The sequence below is a fragment of the Pipistrellus kuhlii genome, unplaced genomic scaffold, assembly GCF_014108245.1.
Source record: "Pipistrellus kuhlii isolate mPipKuh1 unplaced genomic scaffold, mPipKuh1.p scaffold_m20_p_10, whole genome shotgun sequence".
Taxonomy (NCBI): domain Eukaryota; kingdom Metazoa; phylum Chordata; class Mammalia; order Chiroptera; family Vespertilionidae; genus Pipistrellus; species Pipistrellus kuhlii.
In genome coordinates, this window is record NW_023425405.1 from 26084478 (window position 1) to 26096481 (window position 12004).

The 12004-nt window shown below is 46.6% G+C and overlaps 1 protein-coding gene across 1 annotated transcript in view; it reads right to left on the reverse strand.

The window, feature by feature from the left end:
- Positions 1-12004, reverse strand: part of DNAH11 (dynein axonemal heavy chain 11) — a 196412-nt gene that overhangs the window by 1046 nt on the left and 183362 nt on the right. Inside the window, exons 76-81 of the mRNA XM_036429948.1 lie at positions 9483-9602; positions 5894-6139; positions 3791-3973; positions 3602-3717; positions 1731-1843; positions 1119-1259 (exon numbers count right to left, since the gene is read on the reverse strand). Coding sequence (XP_036285841.1) covers positions 1119-1259; positions 1731-1843; positions 3602-3717; positions 3791-3973; positions 5894-6139; positions 9483-9602 — 919 coding nt within the window. The remainder of the gene's footprint in view (positions 1-1118; positions 1260-1730; positions 1844-3601; positions 3718-3790; positions 3974-5893; positions 6140-9482; positions 9603-12004) is intronic.

The window sequence follows — 12004 nt, forward strand, 5'->3', positions numbered from 1 at the left end:
AGGACAGGCATTGCCGCGACCCTTTAATACAGTTCCTCATGTTGTGGTGACCCCCAACCATACAATTATTTTCGTTGCTATTGCTACTGTTATGAATCGTAATGTAAATATCTGTGTTTTCCGATGGTCTTAAGCTCTACAGCAGTGGTTCTCAACTTGTGGGTTGTGACCCACAGGCTAAGAACTGCTAGCTAGCAGGATCGCCTAAGGCTATCGGAAAACAGATATTTGCATTACGATTCATTAACTAGCAAAATTAGTTAGAAGTAGTAATGAAAATAATTTTTAAAAATATGTATTTTTTATTTCAGAGAGAGAGAAACATCCACAATGAAAGAGAACCATGGATCGGCTGCCTCCTGCAAGGCTCCCATTGGGGGTTGAGCCCACAACACAGGCACATGCCCTTGACCAGAACCAAACCTAGGACCCTTCAGTTCGCAGGCCGACGCTCCATCCACTAAGCCAAACAGGCCAGGGCCACAATGAAAATAATTTTACGGCCGAAACCGGTTTGGCTCAATGGATAGAGTGTCGGCTTGGGGACTGAGGGGTCCCGTTTCAATTCCGGTCAAGGGCATGTGCCTTGGTTGTGGGCACATCCCCAGTAGAGGGTGTGCAAGAGGCAGCTGATCGATGACTCTTTCTCATCGATGTTTCTAATTCTCTATCTCCCTTCCTCTCTGTATAGAATCAATAAAATATATTTTAAAAAATATAATTTTATGGTTGGGCGTCACCACAACATGAACTGTATTAAAGGTTTGTGACATTAGAAAGGTTGAGAACCACTGCCTTAGAGGTATACAATGTATATCAGCGTCTTAGAGGAGAGGCTTGGAGAAGTCTTGCAGTAAAAAAGTAGTGCAAGAAAGATATTGAAAAGCAAAATAATTTAAACTCCGTGTAGGTTGTAAATGATCCTGTGGTGTTAACATCAGATACAATGTAAGGGGAAGCCATCACCCCAAATGCCTTAAAATATGCTCACGTTGGATCCCATCTTGGCATTTAAATTTTTAAAAAGCAAAAAATGAGGTAGATGCCAGTGCGAGTGAATGCTGAGACAAGGTCCTTCCTTAAGGGAAGAGCCTTCCCTGGGCTCCGCGGGGGCCTACCTTCCAGGAAGAGCCCGTGCAGGTAGGCGCCTTCCCTGGGGGGATGGCCGTAGTCTTCCTTGGCTTTTTTGGTCACGTCGACCGTCAGGCACATTTTATCCAGCGGCCACGCATTTTTCCGAGCCGTGGTCTGCATGATTGCTGCGGGAGGGGAAGGCACAGGGATGAATGAAGGGTGTCAAGTTGTACGTAAGGTTCCCAGGAGCCACCAGCAAGCCGAGCATCTACCGAGGCTGCCTTGGTCCCTCCCGCCCAGTGTTGGGTTCTGTGTATCTGCCTGTGGCCACATTAGAGCAAGGCCTGCAGGACGGCCCCGCAGCTTTTGGAAATGAGCTTCTACTGGAACAGCCACGCCCATGGGGTCAGTACCGTCTGGTGGCTTGGGCACGGTCTTGGCAGAAAACATTTGCTAGAATGAACCACGTCCCACCTCACTTGGCTGTTCCTGGGCCTCCTTCCCTTTGATGCTGCTCTGCCCGGAGTGCCATTCCTCTGTCGCTCCTGCCCCTTTTCTGTCGTGGCCCCCGCATGGGGCCCGGTGAGCAGGGCGGGGAAGGCTCCTCGGGGCAGGCTTTCTGCCGAGGCAGCGGTTCTGTGAGCAGCAGGCCTTACCGGTTAGGAAGGACTGAGGGTTGAAGAGGCCAGAAAGCCACACCACCGCCGGGAGGGCGAGGTCTTGTGTCCAAGTGTCCAGTTCTCGGCATCGCAGGAGGAGGTCATTGAACCTAGGTCGTAGAAGGTAGGAAAGAATCGGCCTGCGTTTTAGTTTTAGTACAATAGACGTTTCTCTAAGATTAAGGACGTGGACTGTGGGGAAGGGTGGTGGCAGCAAGGTACACCACTGCGAGCCAGGGAAATGGTTACCCGGTGATTTGCAGACTGGTCCCTTGAAAGGGGCTAGATTTTTTTCCAGTAGAGATTGCATATCTTCTAGCTGTTACTGCTAGGGACAAGAAACATGAGGGAATGTGGAAAATTTGTCTCTGTTATCAAGCAGTTATTTAGCTCCTCTTAGTGCTATGTGGTGACCATACACAGGGGATCCGTGTAAGACCTGGGCTAATGGGTGCCAACAGGGAACACGGAGGTGCGTGCAGGGTGCATGGGGCCAAGCTGCTATGACGGTTACTAGACGAGAGAGGCGCAGAGAGGAGCAGAGCATTTGACAACAGCCTTCCCATGTGCGATAACTACCTGAAAGCAGGAAAGGTTATTTATAAAGTTACTTTATCCATCGCATGCCAGAGGTTTGAGAAACTGCTGTTTTTACCTGGGACTTTGCCTCTCAGCTGCAATTATGCGAGGGAGGAAGTACCTGCAATTTACCTCTGAGGAAGCCTGAACGTCTTTGATAACGTTAGGAGACACGTGAAACCTTGAGTGGGGGATTAGGGAATGTGAAAGGCGGTGGGGAAATGGCACAGGGAAACAGCACAGAGAAGACAGCCCAGCAGGAAAAGCCAGCGATACAGTTCTCCAGGGCGAGGGCCACTCTGGCTGGCCCTGAGTTCTCCTGAGACCTGCTTTGGCTCAGAGTTGCAAGGGAGGCAGGGCTGAACGGGAATCATCCCCACGGACCCCCTGCAGGAAGGGTCTGCCTGAGACCTGGGTCACCGGAAGGAAAGTTCTGGCTAGCTGAGAACGCGGCCCTGTGCCCTGCTCCGTGTCACCAGTCCCTGGTTAGGGAACACACACTTGAGGCTGTATGACAGAAAAAGGGCCAAGGACGGGAAAGCAGATGGAGAAAGACGTGCTTCATAGGTTGCTGCAGAGGATAAACACCACAGCCAAACAATTTGCACTAAGTTCTTTTAAAAGGGAGTGATTCCTTGTATAAACAAGGTCATGGATTAGACGTGATTAGGTTAGGAAAAGGAAATTAAACTGGAAGATCTCAGAGTCAGGAAAAAACATGAGAGGAATTTCAAGTTGCTTCTCATGGCCATAACAATTCCCCCAGTGAGGGAATTCTGTGTTATCTGCATTTTTCAGGTGATAAAATGAGAAACCAGGTCAGATATTCTGTCCGGGATCAAATAGCTAACAAGTAAGAGGTAGAATTTAAATCTTGCTCTGATCTTGACTTTCAATTTTTGCCTTTGAAGTAGTAGGCAACACGTTAAGGAAACACAATTGAAGCAGTGGTAGTTTGTAAACTTAATGAGTATAGTCACAAAGCACCACCATCTTATGGCTCTTTGGGGGCTGAATACACAGTGTTTCCCAAACTTTTGACATATGTGTACCCCTTCTATAATTTTCGTAACGCTGAGTACCCCTCGTACTCATGAGAACGTAGAATTAGGCGCAGCTAAGCACGGTGCAGTGCATATCCCCACCAAACTCCGGTGCAACGCGTACCCCCACCAAACTTCCCGTACCCCTGGGGGTACGTGTACCACACTTTGGGAAACACTGCTTCAGAACAATGAACCAGCACGGAGGCAGACAAAGGCAGTGGGAGCCTGGATGGGGCAGCTTACCACTGGGCCAGGCCGTAGGTAGATGGGTAAGTCAGTTTGCTCCACGTGTCTGGCACTGTGTCGTAACTCAGCGCGGACTGCTGGGCTTCCATGGCGGGGGACGGCATCAGCTCCCCCTTGCATGGAGAGAAAGGCCACCTCGTGACTAGCTTCCAATGGGGAAGCCAGCTCTCACCCACTTCAACTTACCTTCAGACCGAGGTCTAACTGCTGAAGCGACACGTGGATCTCCCTTAGGAGAAGGTTCATCCTCTCACATTCCTGGAAGCAAACAAGAACGTAGGGGCTTCTGTCGGAGGTTTTTTGCATGATCTCTGCCATGTTGAACTCTTCCGGGAGTTTCTCCAAGATGTCCTCCAAGATATTCTTCACCTTAAGTCACAGACACATAAAGATTTAGCTCTTCTTTCATTTTTGGTCACAGTGACTATATCGCTTCTTTTGTTGTTAAGTCCCAGAATATATCATATAACTCCCCCAAAACGCTAATGCGCTTAAAAGATGCCTCCCACTCCCAAGAGGTGGGCATCCCCAGGAGTGGCACTGCCAGCGCCCTCAGTTCCCTTCTGCGTCAGAGTAGCCGCCTCCGTTAGTTCCCATGGGGAGGAGCTACCTCCTATGTACAGTTCATATAGGATTAGCATTTAAGGAATATAATTACACCTCATTTGTACATAAAAACGCATTCAGGAAATAGAACCCCAAAGTTTAGGCATATTACAATTTGTAATATGTTAATTTAAAAGGTGCCCCTTAAGCTTGAGCTAATTTGGGTGACTCTGACACTGCCGTCTAACATATCTTAAAATTTGGGAAGCAATTTGGTCAACATTTTCAACAAGGAGGTCTCTATTTCTCTTACTTTTGCCCTAAGAAATGGAAGACTTATACATTGGGTGTGTGTGTGTGTAGTTCTCTGATGTGCATATTTATTCTATCTAAGCCACATTACCGAGCTCCGGAAAACCAGCAAATACCTACAATGGACCAAAGACTTGCACATTGCCTGTCTTCAGCCTCAGACACCCTCTTTCCTTGCTTTCTCAGATTACTGCTTGTGGTGCTGACACCATGCTTGCAAGTTGTTTTAGCACCCTGGCAGGTACCTTGTCAGATTCTGAAATCTTAAACTCATTCATAATAGCAGCTAATGCACTTAAAAGATGCCTAGCCTGGAAGGTGGGTAAAGAATGGCTTTTGGAATCAGCTCGAATTTGGTTTCCTCCTTTGGCCCTTTTTAGCCGTTTGGCTTTGGGATGTCCGTAAGTTTATCTCTGAAATAAGGAGCCTGATACTCTTTCGAGCACTTTCTTTAGTGCCCCTCGTAAGCACCCAATAGATGGTTATTGCTTCAATCTTTTTGCCAATCTGGGGTGTTGAGGCATCTTTACGTCATTTGCTTTGCAGTTTCTGGTAGCATGATCAGCTTCGTTAGAAAGACAAATCCAAAAACTAGATGAAAAACCTCATCTACCTCCCTGCTTCTATTCACTATACCTTTTCCCAAATGGATGAATTTTTACCTTGTTCATTTTCTTTTTTAAAAATCTAACATTCACATGGAAGCTGTTAGTGTATAGAACACAATACCTTACAACAAATCCTATAGTTTCTAAATTACAAAGAAGTTTCTCAACAAATAGCCTATGTCAATAAGTAATTGAAAAACTTTAAGAAATAATCCTGGGATCTTGCTATATTAAGACCTGATGGCTAGTGTGCTAACACCATGTCCTTTGCTCCAGCGATTCCACTTCTGAGTGTGAGTATTATGAGTGGATATTTTGGGGGAGCTACCTTTGTTGATGGACATAGACTATACATGGGTGTTCATGGCTGTGATATACATAATAGTGAAAAACCAGAAACAACCCAAACAGCCGTCCATTAACAGGTTAAAGAACTGGATATTAAACAAAAATAGCCACTGGTCAGTGCACACATGGATGAAACCCACAAATGTGTAATATGCAATGGAAGGAGCCACACATTAAGGAGTATGTGGCTATGTGGCTGTGTGTATCTGAAGTTCAAACACAGCAAAGCGAACCTATGGTGACAGATCAGGTATGGAGACTAGGTTACCCTTGGGCTGAAGGGAAGGGGTATATTGACCGGTATGGAGCACGTGTATCCTTCTAGAATACTGGAAACATTCTGTATTTTGATCTGGGTGGTTACACGATCATGGGTATATACAAAGATAAAAACGGGCGGAGTTGTACACTTGGGTTCGTGCACCGCACCGTGTACACATTCAACCTCAATAGCGAAGACAAGGAAGACCCTCACCTTGTCCTCTGTGGACGGCTCCAGCTCCTTGCTGACGAGTGCTCTCCTGGGCTGCGTCTCCAGCAAAGTTCTGAAGAGCGTGTTGGACGTCACCGTCAGGAACTCTATCTCCGCGTTCGGGTGGAGGCCGTACAGCGTGGGGCTTTCTGGCGGGAGTGTCTCCTCCACGTACTGGTGGTAGCTGGAGTAGTCCCATAAGTTAGGTGGCGCCGCAAAGCCCGGTGCCAGCAGGAGCTCATCTTCAATCTTCCACCACAAAGGAGAAATGGGTTAGTCCACTCACAACGGGCATCAGTCAGCCCCGACTGGTGCAGCTCAGTGGCTAGAGCATCTTCCCACCCACCGAAGGGTTGCAGGTTCGATCCCCAGCCCTGGTCGGGGCTCATATGGGAGGCAACCAATCCATGTGTCTCTCTCATGGATGTCTCTTCCTATCCCCCAATCCCTCTCTTTCACTCTCTAAATAAATAAACAAACAAATAAATAAAAATAACTTTGCTTCCTAAACACTGAGAAACTCTGCTAAGCAGTCCCAGTACACCACTGGATAGCAAATTCGCTCAAAATGTTTTGCAGCATTTTCGTAATTGATCCTTCTGCCTGGATGGCACCAAGCTGGCCTCTGGGGGGGAGTCTAGGGAACATACATGGAACTGATCCTAAGAAGACTCAGCTTGAATTCACTTGGGGCACAGGATACACGCACAGCCAGGGAGCAGCTGAGCCGCCTGTGTACTGGCCCCCTGGACACATGCTTCCAGTCCGTGGTTCCCCCAAACAGCCCCATTTTGTGTAACTTGCCCAGGCTGATGTTTGATGTTAATATTAATTTTGACTTCATTTCAGTAGGACCCTATAGCATATGCGTTCCCAGTACAAGCACTTTTCATAGCCCCGCTTCAAATTACATGTTGCACAGAAACTTTACGAACAGGGACTTGAGTTCTCCCTCTGCTTTCAGGACCCTGCAAAGGCTCCGTACTCAAGCAGGTCCGTGAATCCTGCCTCAGTACAGGCCTGCTCCCTGCCCTCTCCAGGCGTTTATGAAAAGCTGCTTCCTGCTGATGGGCCTGGGTTACAAAGCTCTGCATGTGGCATCTGCCTTGCACATGGGGGAGGGCAGTTTGAAAAGACTGTTAAGCCTCAAAGAATCAATAGTTCTAATCAGACATTGCCCTTGAGAAAATACACACGTGGCCAAGCAGCACAAGAGAAGATGCTCAGTATCGTAATATTTAGGGAAATGCAAATCAAAACCACAATGCCATACACTTCACCCGCACCAGGAAAAGATAATATGGGCAATGAACGTGTTACAAAGAATGTGGAGAAAACAGAATCCTCAAGCATGGGTGGTGGCTACAAAATGGTGCAGCCACTTTTAGAAATCAGACCAGTGACCCTTGGGTGCACAGGATGATGCCCAAACCACACCAGCCAAGGCTAATTTCACCAAAATAATTTTTAAAATATGACAACTTTCAGGTAACTAAAACTTATTTTGCAGAAGTAATTTAAAGTATTACTTGTTTTGTGTTGCCAAGTACACACTGTACATGAGAGAATATTAATAATTTCCTAACGTTGAGGCGCTCTGAGCCTCACTGCCATCAGGGAACCCTCCCCGAGTGCAAAGGTGTTTAGCCAACAAGGAGCTCAGTCACCCTAACAGGACAGCGTCACAGAGTATTCTGAGCAGCATAACTTGGGACGCCATGTTGCTGATTGCTTTCTGGGCATAGTCCAATGCAACCCAAGATACAAATGTCCACGTAAGTTAACCACTGTGAGAAGTGGCAAAAAGACATCTGGATCACGTTCCCACACTATCAACAGCACCAGCAGGAAGCGTCTGCACGAGGACGGAATGAAGGCCCCACGGCCTCTGTCACCCAGTCACCCTCCCTTGATCTCCCTTTGGGGAGCTGAACAGGTAGGCAGTGCTGTCCAGAGAGGATGTGAGATTGCAGACGAAGCCTTCCCATCCCGAAAACCGCGCCAGATCTGCACCGAAGTTATTTTAAAGGGCTAGCACACTCCCGGAATGCCCCCCCAGGCTCTACCGTCTGTCTTTATTTTACAGTTATTTGAGTGGGAGTTCAGACTTGGGAAGGTTAATGGACGGTCTCGCTTGCCAACAGTAATTTGTTCCTTACCCTCAGGCCAAAGCCAGAGAGGAAACCTCAGCATGAGCTTCTCACTCTGCCCCCAACCTCCACCATCATGCGGAGAAATCAGCCGCTGTAAAGGTCAGGCCCCACCACTGTTTAGCTTTCCCGTCTCCATGGTAGCCTGCTCTAGACCTCTTCTGAGGAGTGACTTGGGTGGTGGTAGACTGAAAGTGTCCTTCTGACCTGTGAAATTCTGCTCACGTAGAACTCGGGAGAGACCAGGAGACTCACCAGCCAAAGAAACTAACTTAAGGAATGGTCACGTGGCAGGAAATTACCGCATTGTTCCCAAATTGTTTAACATTATGTGCCCAATTTTCTAAATTATTCTGCAATACACCGTGTTTTCTAAAGCACAATTATATCATTTCTCAAAGTGGACTCAAGGAAAGTGATTGAACGACAGAATATTTTTATGAGATGCAGTCCTCAGAGAAACGGTAAACAGGAGGTGGCTCAAACTGTTTTAAAAAATGGCACTACTCTAAACACAGTTGGTGTTTTGTGCAACTGGGAGTCGAAATAACATGACTGGGTTTCCAAGAAATAACCTTGGGCATCCTGGGTTTTCAAGAAATAACCATGCGATGGCCATGAACTTGGAAACCTTTTGAGAGAGAGAGCATGAGAGAAATATGGCCGCCACTTGCAGCTACTTCAAACGTGGGAAACCAGGACTGAGTGCTTTGGCCAGACAGCACAGCCCTGGTCATGAACCACATGGGTTAGACACCGGATTAGAAAGATGAGGAATGGGCAGAGGGAGCCTCATCTCTCAATGCCAGTACAGGGGTGCGCTCCCCGTGCCTCACAGAAAGAAGAACTGGGTTTTCCAAGCACATTTTTCTTGATTACATATTTAGTTAGGGGTTAGTGGTTAACATTTAGAAGACTCCATGACTTCTGTGACGGGGAAAAACGATAAATTTTACTAATTTCAGAGTCCTCCTATTGAAATCAATCCACCTGTCTTCAGGCTAGAATCCTTACTTGTCCATGTTCACTCAGTGGCCTGGGGACAACTACCGGGTCTCAGGCTTTTTGTCTATAAAATGGGGTAACTGTCAGTTCTGCATACCTCACCCGCTATTCCAAAGGCCAGTGAGTCGATGTGTGTGAGACTGCTTCCCCTGGACACAGAAATCACCCATCAGAACACAGATTCTGATCCTCTATGTCTGGCACACGGCCCACGACCCTGCATTGCGGACAATTTCCCGCTCCCATGAAGGTGAGCCAGAACGCATCACAAAAAGCCAGGGATCCTCAATAACATCTCCAAGGATTATTTATACAAAGCGATTCTCAGAGTCATTCTGTCTTCCACATGTAGACCTCTGTGCAATAGCAATTCTCACCAGAAGTTTCTCCTCAGCGAATTAAAAAAAAAAAAAAAAAAAAAAAAAAAAAAGTCTTACCAGAGATGGATTCATGAATTCCTCTAAATATACCCGACACAGCCGGCGATCCCAGTCATCTGTGATGTGGCCCCCATACATGATCTCGCCAAAAAGATACCGCAGGTCTTCCCATGGGACCTGGGAGCGGAAATCACACACATGTTCACTCCCGGGCCCAGGGCATCTGCCTCTCCAAAAGCCCCTCTAACACAATGGTCCCTAAAACTGTCTCCCCGCCCCCCCCCCCCCAACAGGCTCAGGGCTCAGAGCACTGGCCTTGTAAAAGGCATCCAGAAACTGTTTAGGCTTCTGCACAGACATTCTTGAGAGAATTATTTTCAGTGTTTGAATAAGTCATTGGAAATTCACTAACACTGAGTTTTTTAAGCAGATTTTAGAGCAAACGAAATCAGTCTTAGAACATGGTATGCTGGGGGAGTATACACATGCAAAATCTTATCCAAAAATCAGGAGAGGATATTGGTTCTCAGGGCCTTGGACTTATGGCATGTGTTTTTTGTTTTGTTCTGTTTTAATATATTTTACTGGTTTTTTACAGAGAGGAAGAGAGAGGGATAGAGAGTTAGAAACATCGATGAGAGAGAAACATCGATCAGCTGCCTCCTGCACACCCCCCACTGGGGACGCGCCCGCAACCAAGGCACATGCCCTTGACCAGAACCGAACCTGGGACCCTTCAGTTCCCAGGCCAATGCTCCATCCACTGAATTATGGCATGTTTTTATGGTCCAGCTCAGGAAAAGAAAACATAAAAGTAATCTGAGTTGGGGTGTAGTTTGAATCCCATCAACCTCCAAAAGTTCTGCAAACCAACCCCCCTGCCACGGATTGACCTGAGGGCTTGTTTGATGGCACGACCGGCCTACCTACTCGTTTAGGGGTGGTGACTAATGACTGTATCCTGTTTTACTCAAGAAATCACTCTGTCTCCTCTGCATTTGGCCTCACAGTGGTTTGCAGTCTCTCTCTGCTACCCTTTAGCTTCCTCTGGGTTTGCAAAACATGCCAGTTTGTGATGAAGCCTTTCCAGACAGGAACCTTTATACCCTCGGGGGCAATATACCGCCTCCCAACCGTTCAAGTAAGAACTTAATTATAGCCTTCCTTTGTGGCATGATGTGACGGAACAAGTAAAATTGCTTCAGCTAGTCCAGGGTACTTGCTACAAGTTTATGTGAATTGGAATAAATGAACCTCCAATATGTCTCTCTCTGAAGCTGGTTTCATGTGAATGAAAAATTGAAGGGACTAGCCTGTACCATGCTCTCTCAACCAACCCAATAGACTACCTTCCATATAGCTGAAACAGATGTAAAACAAAGACTCTTAATTTTATTTCTCTGATTTCTTTAATTCATGGCTGCTATGCCTCTTACCATTCAGTATGTATCTCCCTCAAGGTTTTAATCCTTTTTAAAAACCAATTCTCTTTCCTCAAATTCTGACCTGCTTTTTTATAGATTCCTTCATGAAAAGGGCACCTTGTACAACCAAACTACTAGTATGTGCACATGTTAACTTAATTCACCAATGCTTGTCACTTGCTTTGCGATGTGTAGCAAATAACTCAGGTCAAGACATCTGAGAGACAAGTTGAGTGTGTTAAAAACCTAAGGTTGGCCCTGGCTAGTGTGGCTCAGTTGGTTGAGCGACATCCGACCGTTAAGGTTGCCAGTTAAATTCCCACTCAGGGCACATGTCCAGTTGCAGGCTCCACCCCCAGTGGGAAATGTGCAGGAGGCAACCAATAGATGTTGCTCTCACAGTGATGTTTCTCTCCTTCTCCCTTCCTCTCTCCCTAAAGAAAAATACACACACACACACATATATATGTATATATATATGTACACACACACACACACACATATATGTGTGTGTGTGTATATATATATATATATATATACACACACACACACACACACACACACACACACACACTACAGGCCCAGTGCACAAATTTGTGCGCCAGTGGGGTCCCTTGGTCTGGCCTGTGGGATCAGGCTGGAACTGGCTTTCTGACATCCCCTGAGGGGTCCTGGATTGCAAGAGGGCACGGGCCAGGCAGAGAGACCCCACTGGTGCACAATAGGAGCCAGGGAGGGATGCAAGAGGTTGGCCAGTTGGGTAGTAAAATCATCTTTGAAATTTGAAAAAACTTGGATAACAAAAATTGTAACTATGGGCATAAAAGGACATAAAACAGTCACTTATACATAGATAAATGGATGAGTTGTTTTAAAGGCCCCTTGTAGAGAGTGTGGCCTAGAACACACCTGAGTGATTCTGACAAATGTATCTCAGACTTCACTTAATGGAAAAAAGTCCTCCTTATGAGGACTAAGCCAGAAAACTCTTACAAATGGCTCCTTTCTGAAGTGCAATCATTGGGTTTATATGAGTTTACACAAATGTTCCTGATGAAGCATTGCCCTTCCCATCTGCGGAACGCACTTGAGCTACAAACCAAAATCATTCATCTACCTTTAACTTCAAATCAAGGGGAACGTTACTGAGAAAGT